Source organism: Zeus faber (genome assembly GCF_960531495.2).
Source record: "Zeus faber genome assembly, chromosome: 5".
NCBI lineage: Eukaryota > Metazoa > Chordata > Actinopteri > Zeiformes > Zeidae > Zeus > Zeus faber.
The window spans coordinates 17890773-17908847 of record NC_137192.1 but is presented as its reverse complement, the minus strand read 5'-3'; the positions used below and the strand labels follow the sequence as shown (position 1 = coordinate 17908847).

Genomic DNA, 18075 nt, shown 5'->3' with positions numbered 1-18075 from the left:
AAGCCTCGGATTGGCTCCCATCCTGTGAAATAATCTGCAAGAAAATATAGTTTCACCTCTAGCCCATCCCCAATGTGCATCACGATATATAATCAAAAGCATAATCGTTATTATTATTATTATTATTATGAATAATATAATAATAATAATAATAATAATAATAATAATAATAATAATAATAATAATAATAATAATCATCATCATCATCATCATAATAATAATAATAATAATAATAATAACGATTATAATTATTATTTCAGTATCTTGAATCAGATAATTCAACTGACAACCCAACAAATTATGTTTATGCCCGATTATAGCCTAGAAAAGATGTACCTTGGTAACACGGGACGCTTTTTATTTGCATGTATCGCTTCCCTTCGGTGCAACTCTGCATTCAGACGCACACCCTTCATACATTATTGGAGATGCAGCGCGAGTTAAAAAGCTAAAGATGGCTCGGGCTGGAAGGTGGAACCGTACTTGTTCGGGGTGAAAACCTACCGTTTTCTGCAGGCTCGGGGCTGCACACCGTGGTCTCCTTTCCTCCTCCGATTTCCTCCTCTGATTGAAAAACGGGGGGCGGCGGCGGCGGGGGGGGGGTGGGTCCTGGATCTTAAACGAAAGCCGTTTCTCTCCCTCCGCCCGGGAAAGTGACCGACTCCCCTCCGCGCTCCTACAGCACGGGTCCCGTCTGGGTAATTACCTTATCGCCCAACCTGGGAGGACGTATCGCGAGAACGAGAGTTCGGGGGTGGGGTGGGGTGGGGGAGGGGGGGGGGGGAGCTGTCCTGGTTCCCTGGTGCTGAAACCGCGACGACGCCCGCAGGTGCAGTCGGACAAGGCACCGACTCGGAATCGAACCAAGAAAAGCGACTTTACACAGTTTCACGAATCGGCATTTTGGGATTTTATTGTTCCTTCAACTTTCATTTGTTTCAACGTTTCTGTTTACTTTTTTTTTTTTTTTCCTGTCCGTTTTACTTCAAAGTATTCAAATGACTTCAAATGTACTCAATCGGGCTATTTGTTAATTCGCCTGTACATCAACAATAAAACAACAACTAAAAATATTTTATTCCGTAATATGATGATCCATCCACCGCCGCCCACACGCGCAACATTGCATAGGCATGGAAACAAAACGTGGTCGTCTTCTTGTATTGTGTTTGCGTGGACAAACCCCTAGAGGGCCATCTCTGTTCTGTTGTTAACTGGATGTAGGAAAGAAAACGAAAATGAGGCACTATCCAGGTCCCCCAACCAGAGCTTAGTCTGTCAGGGGCCCTTTCCACAAAGAGGTTTGGGGACCCCTGTTTTTATATTTATATATATATATATATGGTACACAAAATTAGAAATAATATTAGAAACTTTGCTGACAAAAAAAGTGTGAATATATATCATATCGCAAATAAAATCCAAAATCCTCTGTGGTGATTTTGTGAAAAAATAAAAATACATATTAAAATATAGTTCTGCTGCGGACCCCAGTTCGGGAACCCCTCCCATAGAGCAGAATACAGTCTGAACAGAACACATAACACATTTTGTATATTCTGTGTATATATATATACATATATTTTAACTTTTTTTCTGCAGCCTGTTCAGGTTTTTATGCTTATTGTACGTACAACAATGCGCCAACCCTGAACCAATACATATGTTAACTTGTTTATGACAACGCGAGGGGCCCAATAAATAGGCGCTGATCCGACGACGCGCCCTCCGGTCCAGCAGGTGTCGGTATAACAAGAACACACAGCGACGCAACAGCGGCGCGGCTCCCGGTTCCCCACGCGCGCCTTCCGCTCCATGTGCACGCCGGTCCGCCGCTGGCTCCAGCTGACGTCCGGCGCATCCGCGTCATTTAAGGCCGCCGCCGCCGCGACCCTCCGCTCCCGTTCGCGCGTCGACCGCCGCGTCGGCCCGGTAGACGCCTCCCGCCGCGCGGTCCGATACATGTCGAGTCCCGCCAAGCGGCTTTGCACCGGAGACATGTCCAAGAAGATCGGAACCCACAACGGGACGTTCCACTGCGACGAGGTCCTGGCGTGTTTCTTCCTGCGGCAGCTCCCCGAGTACCAGGTAGGCGGGATGGAGGGGAGGCTTCCAAAAGCCGCTTGAGGTCATTCATTTGGATGTTGTGCCGGCGTTCAAACAACCTCAGGCCCCGGGGGCTGGACGCGGCCCGCGCCTTGGACGTAGTTCGTCCCGATGCAAGAGATAAACGAGCAGTGAGCGAAACAAGACCAATAAACTACATGTCCTCCAATCAAAAGACGCGGTTTTTCCCCTCATGTCCCGCCCACTGCCGTCTCAGCCAGTCACAATTTGCTCATCCGCTCTCCGTTAAACGCCTGTACATGTTGAAATATTCTGGCCTGTTTCACGCGTGTTGTTTTGCTGGTAAACGCGGGACCATACAGGAATAAATACTGACAAGTTGTCAAAGTTACGAAAGGTTTTCGGTTCATCAAAATGGATCCTGTCATTGCTCTAATTTGAGAGGGGGGAAAAAAAAAACGTGGCAGAAGCAGTATAAAACAATTTAATAAAGATAAAAAGAGAGAATATTATTCATAAATACAGTTGTGAGATTAAGGAAGATGTTTGTGCGTTTTTTTTATTTTTTGAAAACTGCCGTGCAGCCGCAGTGTTTCAGAAAAGAAACAAAAAAAAACATGATCCCCACAACTTATTAGGTGTTGGATAATCCTAACCCTAACCCCCATCAGAAAGAAACAGTCCTTATTTGTCACGCAACACACCACACTACAACACATGCTTACACACATGCACATGCTTTGATGGTGGCCGGTGAAATGGTTCCTCTGCAATTGACCCATCCTGGCTTGTCCTTCCTCTGGGGGCACAGCCAGGAGCAGTGGGCAGCATACGTGGACGCGCCCGGGAACCAGGTGATAAGTGTCCATCGCTGGTCAGACGATGATGGGTGCATGTTTTTGGTGGAGGAAACCCCATGTGAGCACGGGGAGAACATGCAAACTCCACACAGAAAGGCTCCTTTTTGGGAGATAACCCGCCGAAGCGGGTTCAGGATGTCGTTCGAAAGCCCAGGGGTTTGAAGTTGGTTTGTATTTATTTTTCCCATAATAAAAGTTTTTTTGTTTTTTTTAATAGGATGCAGAGATAAAACGAACGAGGGACCCTGCAGAGCTGGCACAGTGTGACATTGTTGTGGATGTAGGTGGAGAATTCAACCCAAAGACTCATCGCTATGACCATCATCAGAGGTACTGGACTGTCAGTAAGCCACATATGTGGATCCATTATTGGCGTAAATGATATACATGCTCTTGTTACAAAGAAAAAGAAAATAATACTTATCTACACGCAACTGCTCAGTATTCCTCTGTTCAGCCAATATAATGTTAATAGAATACTTGCTGTCCAGCTACAATAACTAATGTTATTGTACTTACTTACGTATTGTAAGTACTATTTGTTTGGATGCTTTCACCACCAGTCTTATGTTCTGACATGTGGAAAGCTACTCAGATGAATACATATTATGAACATGTATTGACATTGGAAAATGTATAGCCACTAAGATAATAGAAAGGTCTTGGTCTGGATTAAAATACTTTATTCTGAAGGACCAAATATGACACCCTGAGTTGGTGATGATAGAGGAATGTGTTTTCATTTGCCTGAACCCCAGTGTAAGACAAAAACTATCTCACGCAGTGTTGGGTTAATGAAAATACAACCTTTTGAATTTGTGAACCTAGAAAGAAAGTTATGACAATCTAGGGCTACGCGATATATAGTTTCGGCATCGTCATTGCAATGTGCGCAAGCGAGGTGGTCCCATCGCAGGACATACGATGTCGAGTAAGGCAAATAAACACGTCATGCTACAACATTTTTGCTTCTTGATACAAAAGAAAAAGTTGGACGGTTCTTATTTTCCATGACTATTCTACGAGAGAAGTCTGATATAACATAATTTACTCACATTTAAGGGTTCTTGTTCGGGTTGGAACTTGGGATGGGACACGTGCATTCCGATTCTATTTATCAGCCATTTACTTTGGCATATTTCAATCGTGCCCCCGACTCACTCACCTTATGTTGTAATAATCTACCCAATTAGCCATTTCCCGAAGTGCCACGTTCCCCCATGTTGTGTTACATCGCTCCCATGTGCAGATAAAGTAAAGCACCCTGCCATAAAATATTGCTGTAAATCAGTTCTGCTCCTGATTTGCGACATAGCGATAGAAACCTTATTGGGGTGTTCACACACTTCTGTTTACATCCTCAAGTCATATGGGGAACTTTTGTTCATATCGCAATATATATCGGTGGGAAAAAAATTATTGCAAGGTCAGTTTTTTTCCAATATCGTGCAGCCCTACAACAATCTATTTTCTTGCCCAATTTGTCGCCCAAGTTCCTTCCGATCAAGTGCATTTAGAAGACACCTCGTCACGTTGAGAAATCAGGGCTTTCCAGGTGTCTTGTTTGCTTAATGTTCTGGGGATAATCAGAGATTGCTTTTATGACTGCCGTGATGAAGATATGCCAGGGCTGACTTCCTGGCAGGCGGTTAGCGATAATTGGCACTTCTTCAAATGAAGGCACCCCCGCTGTTAGTTCACGAGGCTTGGAGGCTGCCACGACTCTGTTTGGGGTCTGGGGAAAATGTGACTCGCTCACATGTCCTGTTCGAGGGGGGCGGCGGCGTGTGAGATATCGTAAGAGATCCACGTTTCATATGATGGAAAGAATCAGTTGGACCGGAGTTGATGCGCACGTATGACCGGTGACTGAAATTTGAGATGACATTTGTACATGATGATTTATTAAATGCGGAAGGGTCTAAAAGTGTCTCTTTCCAGTGTTTTTCCATAATGCTGGCACACTATCCAATTTCTGCTCATCTAACATTTCCTGACTATGTACTTTTTGGAACAAAGTCTCTCTCCTCATGTCAATATCACTCATATCTCCTAATAAGCCTGTTGAGCAAGTGCCTGCTTTTCGGGGAAAGATTCCTGCTGGAACCATTCACATACGACAGCTTTTAGCTCAGTTTTTAAAGGGAATTCTTGCATGAAGCCATAGTTGTTATTCAAGCATAGTGTTGCCACTGCTAGTCAAATATGATTCTACACCGGCCGTTTGACAGCTCCTTTATATGTAGCCCGTCTCATCAAATCATCTCCCTATTCACTCTTTCCATTCCATTTTCCACTCCTCATCCACTGAAATCTCCTGATAATCAGACCAGCGATGCCTCAGCTTGGTCAATTAGCTATTTAATGGCTGTAATTACCCCTGACCCCCTCAGCATGCACCTCATTCATTCGACAATCGGTTTTCCGCTGTGCAGCAACCCAAGCATCCTAATTAAGTAAAAATTAAATAACCATCCGTGGCTGGGAGCCCACACATCTCACACAGGGCTACAGATTTCCTTGGGTGCGTCCATTTCCGCTCACACTCACAAACATGCTCTGCTGTCTACTAAATCTGTTCCTCTGCAATTATCTGAATACAATACTCATATTTTTGCGCAGAGGACTCGTGCATCTCAAGTGTTGGAACATTGTGTTTTCTAGCCCAGTGCTGTGGACAAAAAGTCTTGGGTGGTGAAACTATCTGAGTAACTTATTTGTTCTGCATTTTCTTTCCATAATGGTTGCTCTTATGGTGCCCCCCCCCAAATATATTTTAATTAACATTCTAGTGGAGATGCATATTTGGAATTTTAAGGCCTAGAATAATACAGCTTCTTAACCCCAGTAATAACATTTGTGATTATTTTAAGCATGTAAATTGAAAAAAATAATAATACATTTAATGAAACAAGTGGACTCAAAGACTTTACTTCTAAATTATAACCCAGACTGCAGTAGACAATATTAATTAATGTGCGAGACAATATATTTCATCCATCGATGAAGGAGAAGGAAAATCGCCTATCTCCCGTAGAATACGGTCTAATTGAGAATAGGCTGTTTCTCTTGGTTTTCATTTGATCCAATGGAATGTCTTGCTTCCCTTCAGGACCTTTTCAGAGAGCTTCCACAGCCTGTGTCCAGAGAAGCTGTGGGTGACCAAGCTCAGCTCAGCCGGCCTGGTCTACCTACACTTTGGTCGTCGGCTGTTGGCCCAGATCACCAAACTGAAGGAGGGTGACAGGCAGCTGGAGGTGCTTTTTGATAAGGTGAGAAGCTACTTCTACTGTGTGGTGATGGGTAATGCAGCAAGAGGACTTTCATTGGTTGATCAAGTCCCATTTCAATATAATGGGCTAAAAGTCATAAATAATAGATATTTAACAGCTATTTTATTTTTATTTTTTTTAATCTTCATTGTGGAGATGGCCACCTTACATGGTATAAGACCAAGCCTTACCACCACAACAGTAAGACGCAGCTGTAGATCACTTTTTAAAACTGGTGCAGTACAGAACAGTGCAGAACAGCCTTCATGCTGCACCTGTTCTCTCTCATTATAGCTGGAGGATTGGTGTGGGAGAATCGATCTCTCACTCCCTGAAGGCTGGAGTAGCGTGAAAATCCCATTTATCCATTGACAACGTCGCAGGCATGACAAGGGGATTTAAGTTGAAGTAGTCCTCGTTTCCCATGGCCCCCTATAGAGAGATCCTATAGAGAGAGGCACTCCGGGAGCTGAAAGCTAGTTGGTCTCCTGGTCAATGGCACATCAGTGGGAGGTTTAAATTCACTCCCTATGCCCCCTGCTCCCCTGTCCGTTGTGTGAGTTAATGAAGTTGTCACACTCGCTGAGACCTATAGATGCGATCCGTCGATATCTGATTCAGCGGCGCAAGCACAAACGGCAGCACGGTGACGCCACTAATAAAACTCTCGGTTAATTCCGTAATTCACTGATTTTCACTATAGAAGGTAAATCATTGCAACTTGGAACCTGTCTTGAGAAATATACACAAGCCCTAATATTAGTCCCAGTTCTCTACGGTATGTAGGCCATGCAGAAGGTTTGGCGGCAGAACACAGCAAGTCAATTAAACCACAAGGTACCATGAATATAAATGTCAATACTTTAAACATTTATGGAACCCAAAGTAACCCATTTCCATGGCTTAGACTTTGTTAACGTATTTCTTCCATTTTTCGGATAACCTCATTTTTATTGGGTAGAAGTGGTTAATTTGCGCTCTCTCTCCCTCTCTCTCTCTCTCTCTGTGTCTTCGGTCACTCTTTGGCGGTGTATACCTTCTCATGCCTCATCTCTCCTCTTCTTCCCTGCAGCTTTATGAGAGCTTTGTGGAGGAGGTGGATGGCGTTGACAACGGTATCTCACAGTGCGACGGGGAGGCGCGCTACGCTGTTTCCACCACGCTGAGTGCACGTGTCGGCCACCTGAATCCACGTTGGAACAGCAAGAGTCAAGACACTGAGGTGTGTGTGTGTGTGTGTGTGTGTGTGTGTGTGTGTGTGTGTGTGTGTGTGTGTGTGTGTGTGTGTGTGTGTGTGTGTGTGTGTGTCGCATCTTAATGAGGCAAAATTATAATTTAATTTAAAACATTAAATAAGGGAGTGAGTTATATAATTGAAATGGCATTAGAACAAACACTTTGTTTCCTTGACTCCAATCAGTTGATGGATAATTAAAAAAAGAAAAATTGTTTCATTTTGCCTATGGAACAAAATTAAGAAACTGAAAAACAACAGAGCCAGTAAATGATGGGTAAATGAGGGAAAGAGTAAATACTGATTATAAGCAAAGAACGAGTATTATTAAATACATCCGCTTTCAGAATCAATACTGTAATTTATTTAATATAGTAAAATAAAGATCCCACAATTGGAAATACTGCTTTCACACATGCAATGCAACCCTGAAATAATCCGGACATTACCCGGAGGAGCTTTTACTGTATTTCAAGAGATTATTTGTCACATACATATACATTCGGTCATGCATATATGTCTGTGTGAAGGCAAATATTCGAATCAGTTGGACCGGACATTAAACTGACTTTACCCAGCCAGCACCCTGGTACAAAGTCTGCGCAATATCTGATTGAGCGGTATGTGTGAACAGAGCAGGTCATTGTCCGGAGAATTCACAGCGGGCGAGGGGGCGTGTCGCGTATTGATGAGGTCTCTGTCATGTGCCTGCTACATGATAGTGACATCATCAACACGCCCACTCGCCGAGGATGAAGAAGGGCCATTTACTGCCATAATTAGTTTCTAATAGGGGGGTTCTTGATTGGATACCGCCACAATAAAATATTTACATTATCTCCACACAAGCGATTCTGCAGTACATCATTTTTTGCAAGTCTATAATTTGCAATTCATCATGATATTTAAGCTCTTAGCTAAAAGTTCAGCCATGGCGCTCGGACGCTATTGACATGAAGCACATTGTATGAAACAGCGCACCGTGTTTTCCGTCCTTTCCACTAGAGGCTGCCAATTCATCTTCCAAACTAGTGGGTTCTCTGCTCTTATGCGCTTTTAAAAAATGCTTAAAATTCACCACATTTTCTATATCTCCATGAGCTTTTGCGTACCCAAGTTTGGAACATGTTGATGTAGACTAAACCTTCGCTGTTAGTTTACAAGCTCCACCAACAGGAGCAGTAAGGCAGTAATGGCATTTCAATTTAATTGCGTTTATGAAAAAAATCATAGAAATTGTCAATTACAAATTTGTCTTAGTTCACTGGGAAAATATGTTTGAACAGCAAGTACATTTGTTTATAATTTTATACACTTAACATATTTAACGTTACATACTGAAGAACAATATATATGGTTAATATTAATCTTTATTTCATTGCTTGATTTGAAGTGGAATTTAAACGCAACATTTTCCCAGTGTCCGGTAAAGTGATTAGCACAGAAATTTGTGTAAAGTAAAAATAAAAATACACAATCTCAAATTCAAACAAACAACAAGACAACAGCAAGGCAAATGCAATCAGCCTCCTGAGGACACAGCGCATATAATACACAGTTTTGCATGGAACCACATTCTTGTCATGGACTTGCCAGCGGGCCTTGGGGGACGTTTTACTCTGTCTGATTAGGGTGAGAGAGAGTCCCCGAGGGGGAATAGGCACCTGTTTTCTGCAGACCCGTGGGATCCTTCCAGCGGAGCCTTGGCTTGCGTACATGTTGATTACACCTAGAGTTTCTTTTCCATTCAAACATCTCTCTGTGGAGTAGCTGGCCTATTTGTTTTTGCACATTTCAGTCCACATGAGCATTCTTTTTGTCTCTGTAATTTCATTTTTTCCCCCTCTCCATATCCACCTCCTGGTCTGGAAAGCTGAGGTGAAACATTACCGTGCGCGGCTGATTCGTTTAAATTTGTTATAAATGTTGGCAATGGGAGATGGCTTGATGTCGGGCTGCAGCTGTATGCCACCACCTTCAGACCGTGCGTGCCTGCGTGCGCGCGCGAGCAGGTCTGGGAAAGCTGATCGGAGCATCATTGTTCCCTGAGAACATGCTGTAAAGGGTGATGTGATCACACCCTCTCTGCCTCCAATGTTGTCTGGCTCTCCAGTACTTTTAGTCAAAGTGGAGAGGCAATGGACTAGTTCATACATTTTTGAATACATGTGCGTGTTTGTGGTTGTCCTATATATCTATTCTAGGAGGGATTCAAGAAGGCCATGGTGCTCGTAGGAGAGGAGTTTTTGGATCGTCTGGACTATTACCAGAATTCCTGGCTCCCCGCCCGCGGTGTGGTCGAGGATGCTGTTAAGACACGCTACGAAGTATGTGGTATCATTTCAATTTCACTCGTGCACACGCATAAACACACACACATACAGATTTTGGTAGAATGCCATTCTCGTCATTACAGATGTGTTCCGGTTGATTCCATTCCATTCCCAAGTCATATTTCTGCATGTAAATACGTTGGTGAAACTGATTATGATGGAAATGTTTCGAGCCGGTGAGTTTCTTCTCACCGGGTCTCTCACCGGGTTTTCTGCTTCATTAACTACCTATAATAATTCTATTATCAGGGTTTATTTAAGTGACACTTATTGAGAATAATTGCCCAAAAGTGTTTGTCGGCTCAGTATAAATTGGAGACTGCTCGTAATCTGTTTATAAATTGCACATATTTTAGAAGAAAACAACAAAAGGTCGAGTCCAGTGAGCTGGCCCCGTTTGATTGGTTTTCTCCTCAAATCAAGGCGGACCCCAGTGGGGAGGTGGTGGTGTTCTCCCAGGGTGGCTGCCCCTGGAAGGAGCATCTGTTTGCCCTGGAGAAGGAGCTCCAAGTAGAGCCCCCTGTCAAGTTTGTCCTCTACCCTGACCAGAACGGACAGTGGAGGGTCCAGTGTGTCCCCGCTGGCCTCAACACTTTCCAGAACAGGTAACATACAACAACAGCTTTTTTCTTTTTTTTAATGCAGGGGACAACTGGATGAGCGGGGAGACCATTTATAGACATAAATCCACAGTGTGCATTACTGTTTTTGGTGGCCAAATCAGAATTACGCTGGAAGACGGGCGATAGCCTTGGGAATACAGGTAAACAAACCATAAGACGAGCTGGAAGAGCGCCCTTAGATGATTTATAATATTATCTGCATCAAATTACTTGGACTCGGTGGCGGGGACTGTGTGTGTCAAAACTCAAATCTTCACAGAAATTCTCTCATGTCCTATTTTTTTGGTGATTGTCAAGCACAACTTCAGAGTCACGAACCTCTTGAAATGGTGTGAGATGAGGCGACTGAGATGAACCCCCGGTACACCATTTCCATATATATATATATATATATATATATATATATATATATATATATATATATATATATATTTATTTTTTTTTATGCTCATTTTAAACTGTTTGACGGTGACTCGTGACGGTTTGAATTATCATCTCGGTCGTGACGGCAGCGGGGGGTGGGGTTTACAGAATTAAAAAAAGAAAAAAAAAAAGATTTGTAATTCAAACTAAAGCTTGGCTTCATAATTATTTGCGCTCGCCTGGCTGTTTGATGGCTTGTGACGATTGGTAAAGACAACGCGACGAGCAGATGGCTTTCCACCGTGCGCCGTCTCCTTTCTTCTGACCGTTGACTGTAACTTTAGGCACGAGAAGCGCTGCTCGCGGATGGGTGTACGATGTCGCTGTTGCAGACGGACACACCAATTCAGAGAATTTGAAAATTAACATAACGCATGAATAGATAAGTGTGAGGGTGGGTTTAAATTATTGGAGAGATTGATTAAAAAAAAAAAAAAAGAGAGAGCTGGGCCATGCGGGGCCATGCTCTGCTGAGCGGCACATTCTACTGCAGCTAGACACAGATGTCTGACTTTCAATTTCAATACCGTTTATGTCTGCTCCTAACTGGAATTTTTCAATCTACATCCAAGACAGATTCCTTCATGGGCTTGTGTCCACTTCTTATTCTCCAGCAAGTGTTTATTTTTTATTTTTTATCATACTCAGATCTCTCACACTGGGTGTGCCAACGATGAGCCCTGTACCCAGGTGATTAAATCAGGTCGGCGCCCGCGAGTCTCTGTGCCGGGGAACATGGCACTTTTTGAAAGTGTCAGATGATTAACACGTTACCATGTCTGTGTTGCTTACCATCTACTGGGACGTTGTTTACCCCGAACGCTCTGCTCCAGTAACGGCGTCCCCTGGAAGGCCCTCATCATCACATTCTATCTCCCTGTGCAGAATAGGAAGTAAAATAGTAAATGTCCGCCAGTCTCACCCTACAGGGATGTTCCCCCAGGGTAACCACGTCTTCTGCGTTGTCGTCCCCCCCCTCCCCGATATATATACTACTCACAAAAAGTTACAAAAAGTTAGGGATATTTGGCTTTCGGGTGAAATTTCAAGATGAACCTAAAATGCACTATAACCTTTACAGGTGAACTTAATTTGAACTTCTCTAAACTTTTAAATGCACATGTCCATCTGTTGAATGTTTCAGTACTTTTTGCACAACTTTTTGTTCTCTCACAAGGAGCTGAACGGCAAAATTCACAACAGGTGTTTGATCCATGAATCGACCAATACATTTCCTGGTTAGAATTGGTATTTAAACAGTCCTCTTCATCATGCTGTTCACATTTTGACATCATGAGACCAAGGCGACACCTAACAACTGATCAACAGTACCTCGCCATTGCGAGGCTTCAAACAGGATGTTCTCAGAGGGAAGTGGCCACTGAGCTTAGAGTGTCACAGAGTGTCATCAGCAGGTTCCAACAGAAATACAGAGAGACTGGAAGAGTCACAGAAAGGCATAGAAGTGGACGTTTGGCCACATCCCACACTGATGACCGCTTCATTGTGAACAGTGCCCTGCGGAGCCGGATGAAGATGCCACTCAACTCCAGGCACATTTAAGGGAGGTGAGAGGCACCCAAGTGTCACGTCAGACCATTCGAAACCGTTGACATCAGCGTGGTCTGCGTGCTGGACGACCTGCAAGGGTACCTGACCACACCACCAGGCACAGGCATCATCGTCTTGCAGGGGCCAGGGAGCATTTGCGCTGGACGAGGGACCAGTGGCCTCAGTGCTGTTCTCTGATGAAAGTCGATTCACGTTGAGCAGAAATGATGGCCGCCAACGATGTTGGAGACGTCAAGGAGAGCGCTATGCATCAGCCACTGTTGTCACCAGACGAGCCTTTGGTGGTGGTGGTGTTACAGTGTGGGCAGGTGTGTCTAGTCAATAGAGAACTGCCCTACACTTTGTGAATGGTACAGTGCCAAGCCCATACTACCTGAATAACATCATTAATCCAGTCATATCGCGCCTGCATGAACAACACAGGCCTAATTTCATCTTCATGTACGACAATGCTCCAGCTCATGGAGGTCGCATCATTAGGGAACGGCTGCTGGAGACTGGGGCCCCTCAAATGGAGTGGCCTGCACTTTCTCCACACCTGGATCCCATAGAAAACCTATGGGATCAGCTGAGTTGCCGTGTAAAGGCTCGTACCTCTGTACCCCAGAACCTCAATGGCCTGAGGACCACCCTTCAAGAAGAGTGGGGGGCCATGCCTGAGCAGACAATAAGTCGACTTGTGAACAGCATGAGACGTCCTTGTCAAGCTGTAATTGATGCTCAAGGCCACATGACAAGTTATTGAGACATTGACATTTTTTGTTGTGGTAAACCCACCACTGTTGGCTTTTGTTTCAATGAATTGTTTGAGATGAGGAAATCCCCGTTGCATGCGTCTACTTAAATTCCCTACTTTCACGATATAATATCACTGCAGTGTAAACTTTTTACATTTTCCATAAATTTCACCCGAAAGCCAAATATCCCTAACTTTTTGTGAGTAGTGTATATTTCTTTGCTTCATCTGTCTTCTGTCTAATTCAATGAAGTCTCTAATACTATTAAAATAATAGATAACTAAAAATAATAAGAAAGTTGTTCATGCATGCTTATATTATGGGCTTTTTTTTTTTTATTATAATTTTTTGCCTTGAAAAACAATGGAAGTTGACAAAGCTAGAAAACTAAATGGTGGCTAAAGGCGACTTTCTTAAATATATTGTTATCTGCGAAATTGTTCCCTAATATCTGCAGCTGCTCGTATCCACATTTATTTCTCCACACGGCAGCAAGCACCAATAATTTGGCGATGCCGCTTGCCGCGTGCTACGTCGCATGGCAAAGACATGCAAACCTGTTCCAGCTGTGGCTGGTTACAACCCTATTTTTATTTATATATTTTTTTGTTCAATAAATAATACGGTTATTGACTTAGTATTGCAGCATTGGGTTTACTCGCCTACTGCTAATTGTAATGTCGTTTATTAATATTTTTTCGAAAAAAATGTACATACAAGTGTTGAAATGTGTAGATAGAGAAGTACATTATATACTGTATAAAGCTTATTTGTTTTGATTTCCATTTTACAGCATCATTTATGATTTTAATTTTATTTTTCATTTTTTATTTTTTGTGTTCGGTAAGTAATCTCTATGTAATTATGTGGCAGATGGTTCCTGAGAGTTTCCCTAATAGAGTTTGTGAAGGATTCCATTAGTGATGCCAGTCCTAGACTCTTCAGGAGAATGATTCTGTTCCTAGTTGTAATGTTCTGTGATATTCTCAACACCAAGTGCTTACGGGTTGTGTCTTTGCAGGCTCCATCTTCTTTTGAGCTCTCGTTCCGCGTCCACCCGCTTTAATTATGTTTTCGACGAGTGTTTCCAAAGAGACCACGAGGGAGATTAAAAAAAAAATAATAATAAAAAAAAAAAACGCCTTTCCAAGGCGCTTTGTCCACTTCACCGTGTTTTCTCCCTTTCCCAAAAGGCCTTATTACCGTAGACGCACACGTCCTTATCTATTAACTCTGTTTTTGACGTGTTTCGTTATGGCCGCGGTGAGAGATGGTGCGTATGAAAGGCCCGCGCCGGGGCTCTGAGCTGCTTTACACGGATCAGAAGGCTGGTTGTGAAGTGTCAGGATCGCTTTCCAGGATCTACCTGCTGCAGCTACTCACTGTGCTCGAATGGACTTCGATAAGACAAGCGTTTAAGCCTTATTCTCCTTTTAGAAAACAATGGTAAATGATAATGATGGCAAGCAAACCAACATTTTAATAAGATATGTGCGTGCGTGTATATATAATTATATCTAGCTCTCCACATTTCATATTGTTCCTCTTCTGCGGTGCCCTTTCCAAAAATCATGTTTTTCCCCTCTCTCCTGTCCTCCATCCATTTCTGTGCATTTCACCTTTCACACCATCTGTCACTCCCTCGCCTCTTTCTTTTCTCTAACCTTCTTTTCCGCCTCATCTCCTGTCTGTTTTCTTTACCATTTTTCCACTCCACCGCAGAATCTAATCAGCGACTGCCCGCTAGCTCCGGTAACCTCCTTCTCAGCCCAAAAAGAACGGCGACACAGTTAGGTTCATGGAGCACTTGAAAGCTTTGATTTAATGCATGCATGGTGGTTCTCTCGGAGCCTGGCGAGGACAACGACCGGCAGATATATCCCCGTATATCCGCTGGGCTCCAGATGGCTCCTCCTCTTGGTGGCCTGGTTCCTCCCAGTAGGCATGTGCCGTCTCATTTCGTAGGGGGTGTTGTTATCACCTGGTCACTGCTAGTGCACTGGTGGGGTTATCTATTTTTATCAGTGTCAGACTGCAGAGGAAATGTGAGCAGCAGGAGGAAGGAGGAGGAGGAACCATGTGCTGGTGGAGTTCTTTGGTGAAGTTATTTGTAAAAAGTCAATTTTTATATTTTAAAATATTTATTTTTATTTACCCCGGCTGATCTTTTTGTCTTATGTCTTATCATGAGTGTCACCTTTACATCAGCATGTTGATGTTTTTTTTGTTTTGTTTTTTTTTATGCCATTACAAAGAGAGAAGACATAGGTTTACGTTTACAACACGGTATTCATTATGTTAATACCAGTTCAAGATTCAAGATGTTTATTTGTCACATACATATACATACAAGCATACATATATGTAGTGAAATGAAATTGCAACGCACCCAGAGATTATGCACATCAAGTACTAACTGGTCAATAACTACTGGCACAGTAACTAACTAATAAACAAACTGACAAACTCATTCCTAAAATGCAATTCAATTAGTAAATAAAATAAGAGTTAAAAAAAAGGGTAATATACAAAGTAGGAATACAAATAGAAATACAAGGAATAGACTATTATGGTAGTGTGTGTGGAGATATACAGTACAGTAACACCGAACAGACTATCAGTAAAGCACAGTATGCATCATACAGTACAGTGATGCAGTACAGTATGCAACATTCAGTAGTGATACAGTATGCAGTATAGTATGCAACATACAGTGATACAGTATGCACTATAGTGATGCAGTAGAGTGATACAGTATGCGACATACAGTAAGGCAGTGGGGCCTGTGTGTCTCAGTGAGGGCCCCTGGTGTCTCAGTGCGGGCCCCTGGTGAGTAATGATTACGTTAATGAGTTAATGAAGTTGACAAGTTATGTGAATAGATCACGTTAAAATGTAAAGCTCATAGCATGAATAGATTGCAATGTAACGCAATGGGGTTTTTTGTTTGTTTTTTTTCCCATGTTAGTACGTAATAATAAAGTTGTTTTATGAAAAATTCTCAAGTGAAAAGGTCCATTTTTATTCCTGGGCCCTGTTGTGATTCAGCTGGTTGAAGGGCAATACGTGTGAAGTGTACCGCCATAATGTCGATTATGAGTCAGAAAGCTGAAGGAAGATTCAACTTTTAACAACCCAGCAGTTACACAAATGTCTTGGAGTGTGGAAAGTTTCACAGACGGAAGCTCAGATAGACTCAGGTGAAATGAAGTAATTATCCAGCAGAAGCTATTCTTGAGTGGTGGTTTATTGGTACTAATTAAAGGCCTCTCATTATGGTAATTGTGTATATATAGGGTCTCTCTCTCTCTCTCTCTCTCTGGGGGTCTACAGTGACCTCTTCAAGAAGTAAATCTGCTAGTGTTCTTATTTTTAGATTGGTCATCCTGAGAATAAAATCTCGCCGCAACAACATAGTCATCCCCATCCTACTCTTTTGCTCATTATCAGCCCTGTTGACCTTTCCTACCAGGCTGTTTTTCCAGCCATACTGTGAGGCTATCGATCGATGTATCCATTTAAGTATAATGGCAGATTAGTGGGTTGCCGTGTTTTTCCTCCCAAGTTGGCTAATAAGGACGGGACCATTGTTATAATGGAAAAGGGGCTGGTTGACAGGTTGAAATGAAGTGGGGTTTTTTACAAACGTAATTATTTGTCATTTGTATTTTGTATATATTTTTTTGCAATTTTATTTCATAATTGATGTGGCTAACCTATAATGGGATATATATTTAATGCAAAGAGAGTACAATGGAAATAGATAGCTTTCAAGGATATTCCCCCAAAAATGCTTTGTAAAGTCTACACTAACACCATGTCGCCTTCCACCATCCCTGTCGATCGATGATTTTCTCTACTTATTCGTGCAAGGTCCAGGGGCCTTTTCTTGCTCCATTTGCTGGGACTGATTGTAGAAGTGCTGTATGTGAGGGCTGCAGCATTTTGCCTCAGAACGCTATACTTTTCAAGAAATATGGGACCTACAAAAAGCGATACATTTCTAAATTTATATATGTAACTTTTCTTCTTTTTTTTTTTTTTTTTAATGTATTACATTTATTTCTTCTATATTGTTCACCTCTGTTTCTGATATTATTGACCTTTTTAATTATCTTACATTTGTCGCATAGTGTCACAGGGACATATGTTAGGGAATGTAGTGGGAGGGACATGGTGTGTTGGCTGCCCTCTCAGTCTCCCTCTGTGTGTCCATCTGTGCTCCTCCTCCTCCCGTCTCAGGCTGTCCCTGCTGGAGGAGTGGCGCGGCGTCCGGGATGACGCGCTGTCGGAGCTCTGCGGGATCAAGGGTTGCATCTTTGTCCACGCTGGGGGTTTCATCGGTGGAAACCAGACCCGGGAAGGAGCCCTGGAGATGGCTCGCAGGACCCTGCAAGCCTCGGCCCGGTCCCCTGCGAATGGCGGCACTTGACGTCGTCAAAAAAGCAAAGCTAACTGCAGACTTATTTCTCCCGGTCGTTCTTTCTTGAGGATGGTTAGGATATAAGGCTAAGATGTACTATTCCATCCTTTTACACAGTGTTGGGTAGACTTGTGATAGTTAGAATTCAACATCATGCCTGTCCTTATGTTCTTTAATACGTACATGTTCCAAGGCTCTTTTTAATAAAATACTATTAAATAAAATGGACCTCGATCAGCAACATGCTTTTTTTTTTTTTTAACCCTGCTTCATTGATATCAGTTCAACCAATGAGTGTTTTCCCAAAAGATGCATGCATTTGGTCATGTAATTCAAGGTAAGCCAACCTTCCCATTATGGAATGCAAACATCTTTCCAACCCCAAGCTCCTTTCCTTTCTCACCCAGAACCCCTCCGGCATCTCTAGTGCCTCCATCTGGATCCTGATCTGAAACAAAAATCATCATACTATTGAACGCCGATACAATAGTGTGCCAACCGCTGATTTGGGTAACAAAGGCAAATTAATGA

The 18075-nt window shown here is 42.8% G+C and overlaps 1 protein-coding gene across 1 annotated transcript; it reads left to right on the top strand.

Annotated features, from left to right (window-relative positions):
• The first annotated feature begins 1795 nt into the window (after positions 1-1795).
• Positions 1796-17776, top strand: myg1 (myg1 exonuclease). Its single transcript, XM_080000333.1, has 7 exons — positions 1796-2088; positions 3145-3257; positions 6040-6199; positions 7272-7421; positions 9638-9760; positions 10190-10371; positions 17364-17776. The coding sequence occupies exons 1-7, from the start codon at positions 1816-1818 to the stop codon at positions 17551-17553; spliced, it is 1191 nt and encodes a 396-aa protein (XP_079856459.1). The 5' UTR covers positions 1796-1815; the 3' UTR covers positions 17554-17776.
• Positions 17777-18075: the final 299 nt, after the last annotated feature.

Bases quoted from the DNA above. Each gene is read 5' to 3' on its own strand.
- myg1 (XM_080000333.1), top strand. From the start codon at position 1,816: ATGTGCACGCCGGTCCGCCGCTGGCTCCAGCTGACGTCCGGCGCATCC. The intron at 2,089-3,144 runs GTAGGCGGGATG...TTTTTTTAATAG, and splicing joins GGCAGCTCCCCGAGTACCAG to GATGCAGAGATAAAACGAAC. The intron at 7,422-9,637 runs GTGTGTGTGTGT...TATCTATTCTAG, and splicing joins GCAAGAGTCAAGACACTGAG to GAGGGATTCAAGAAGGCCAT.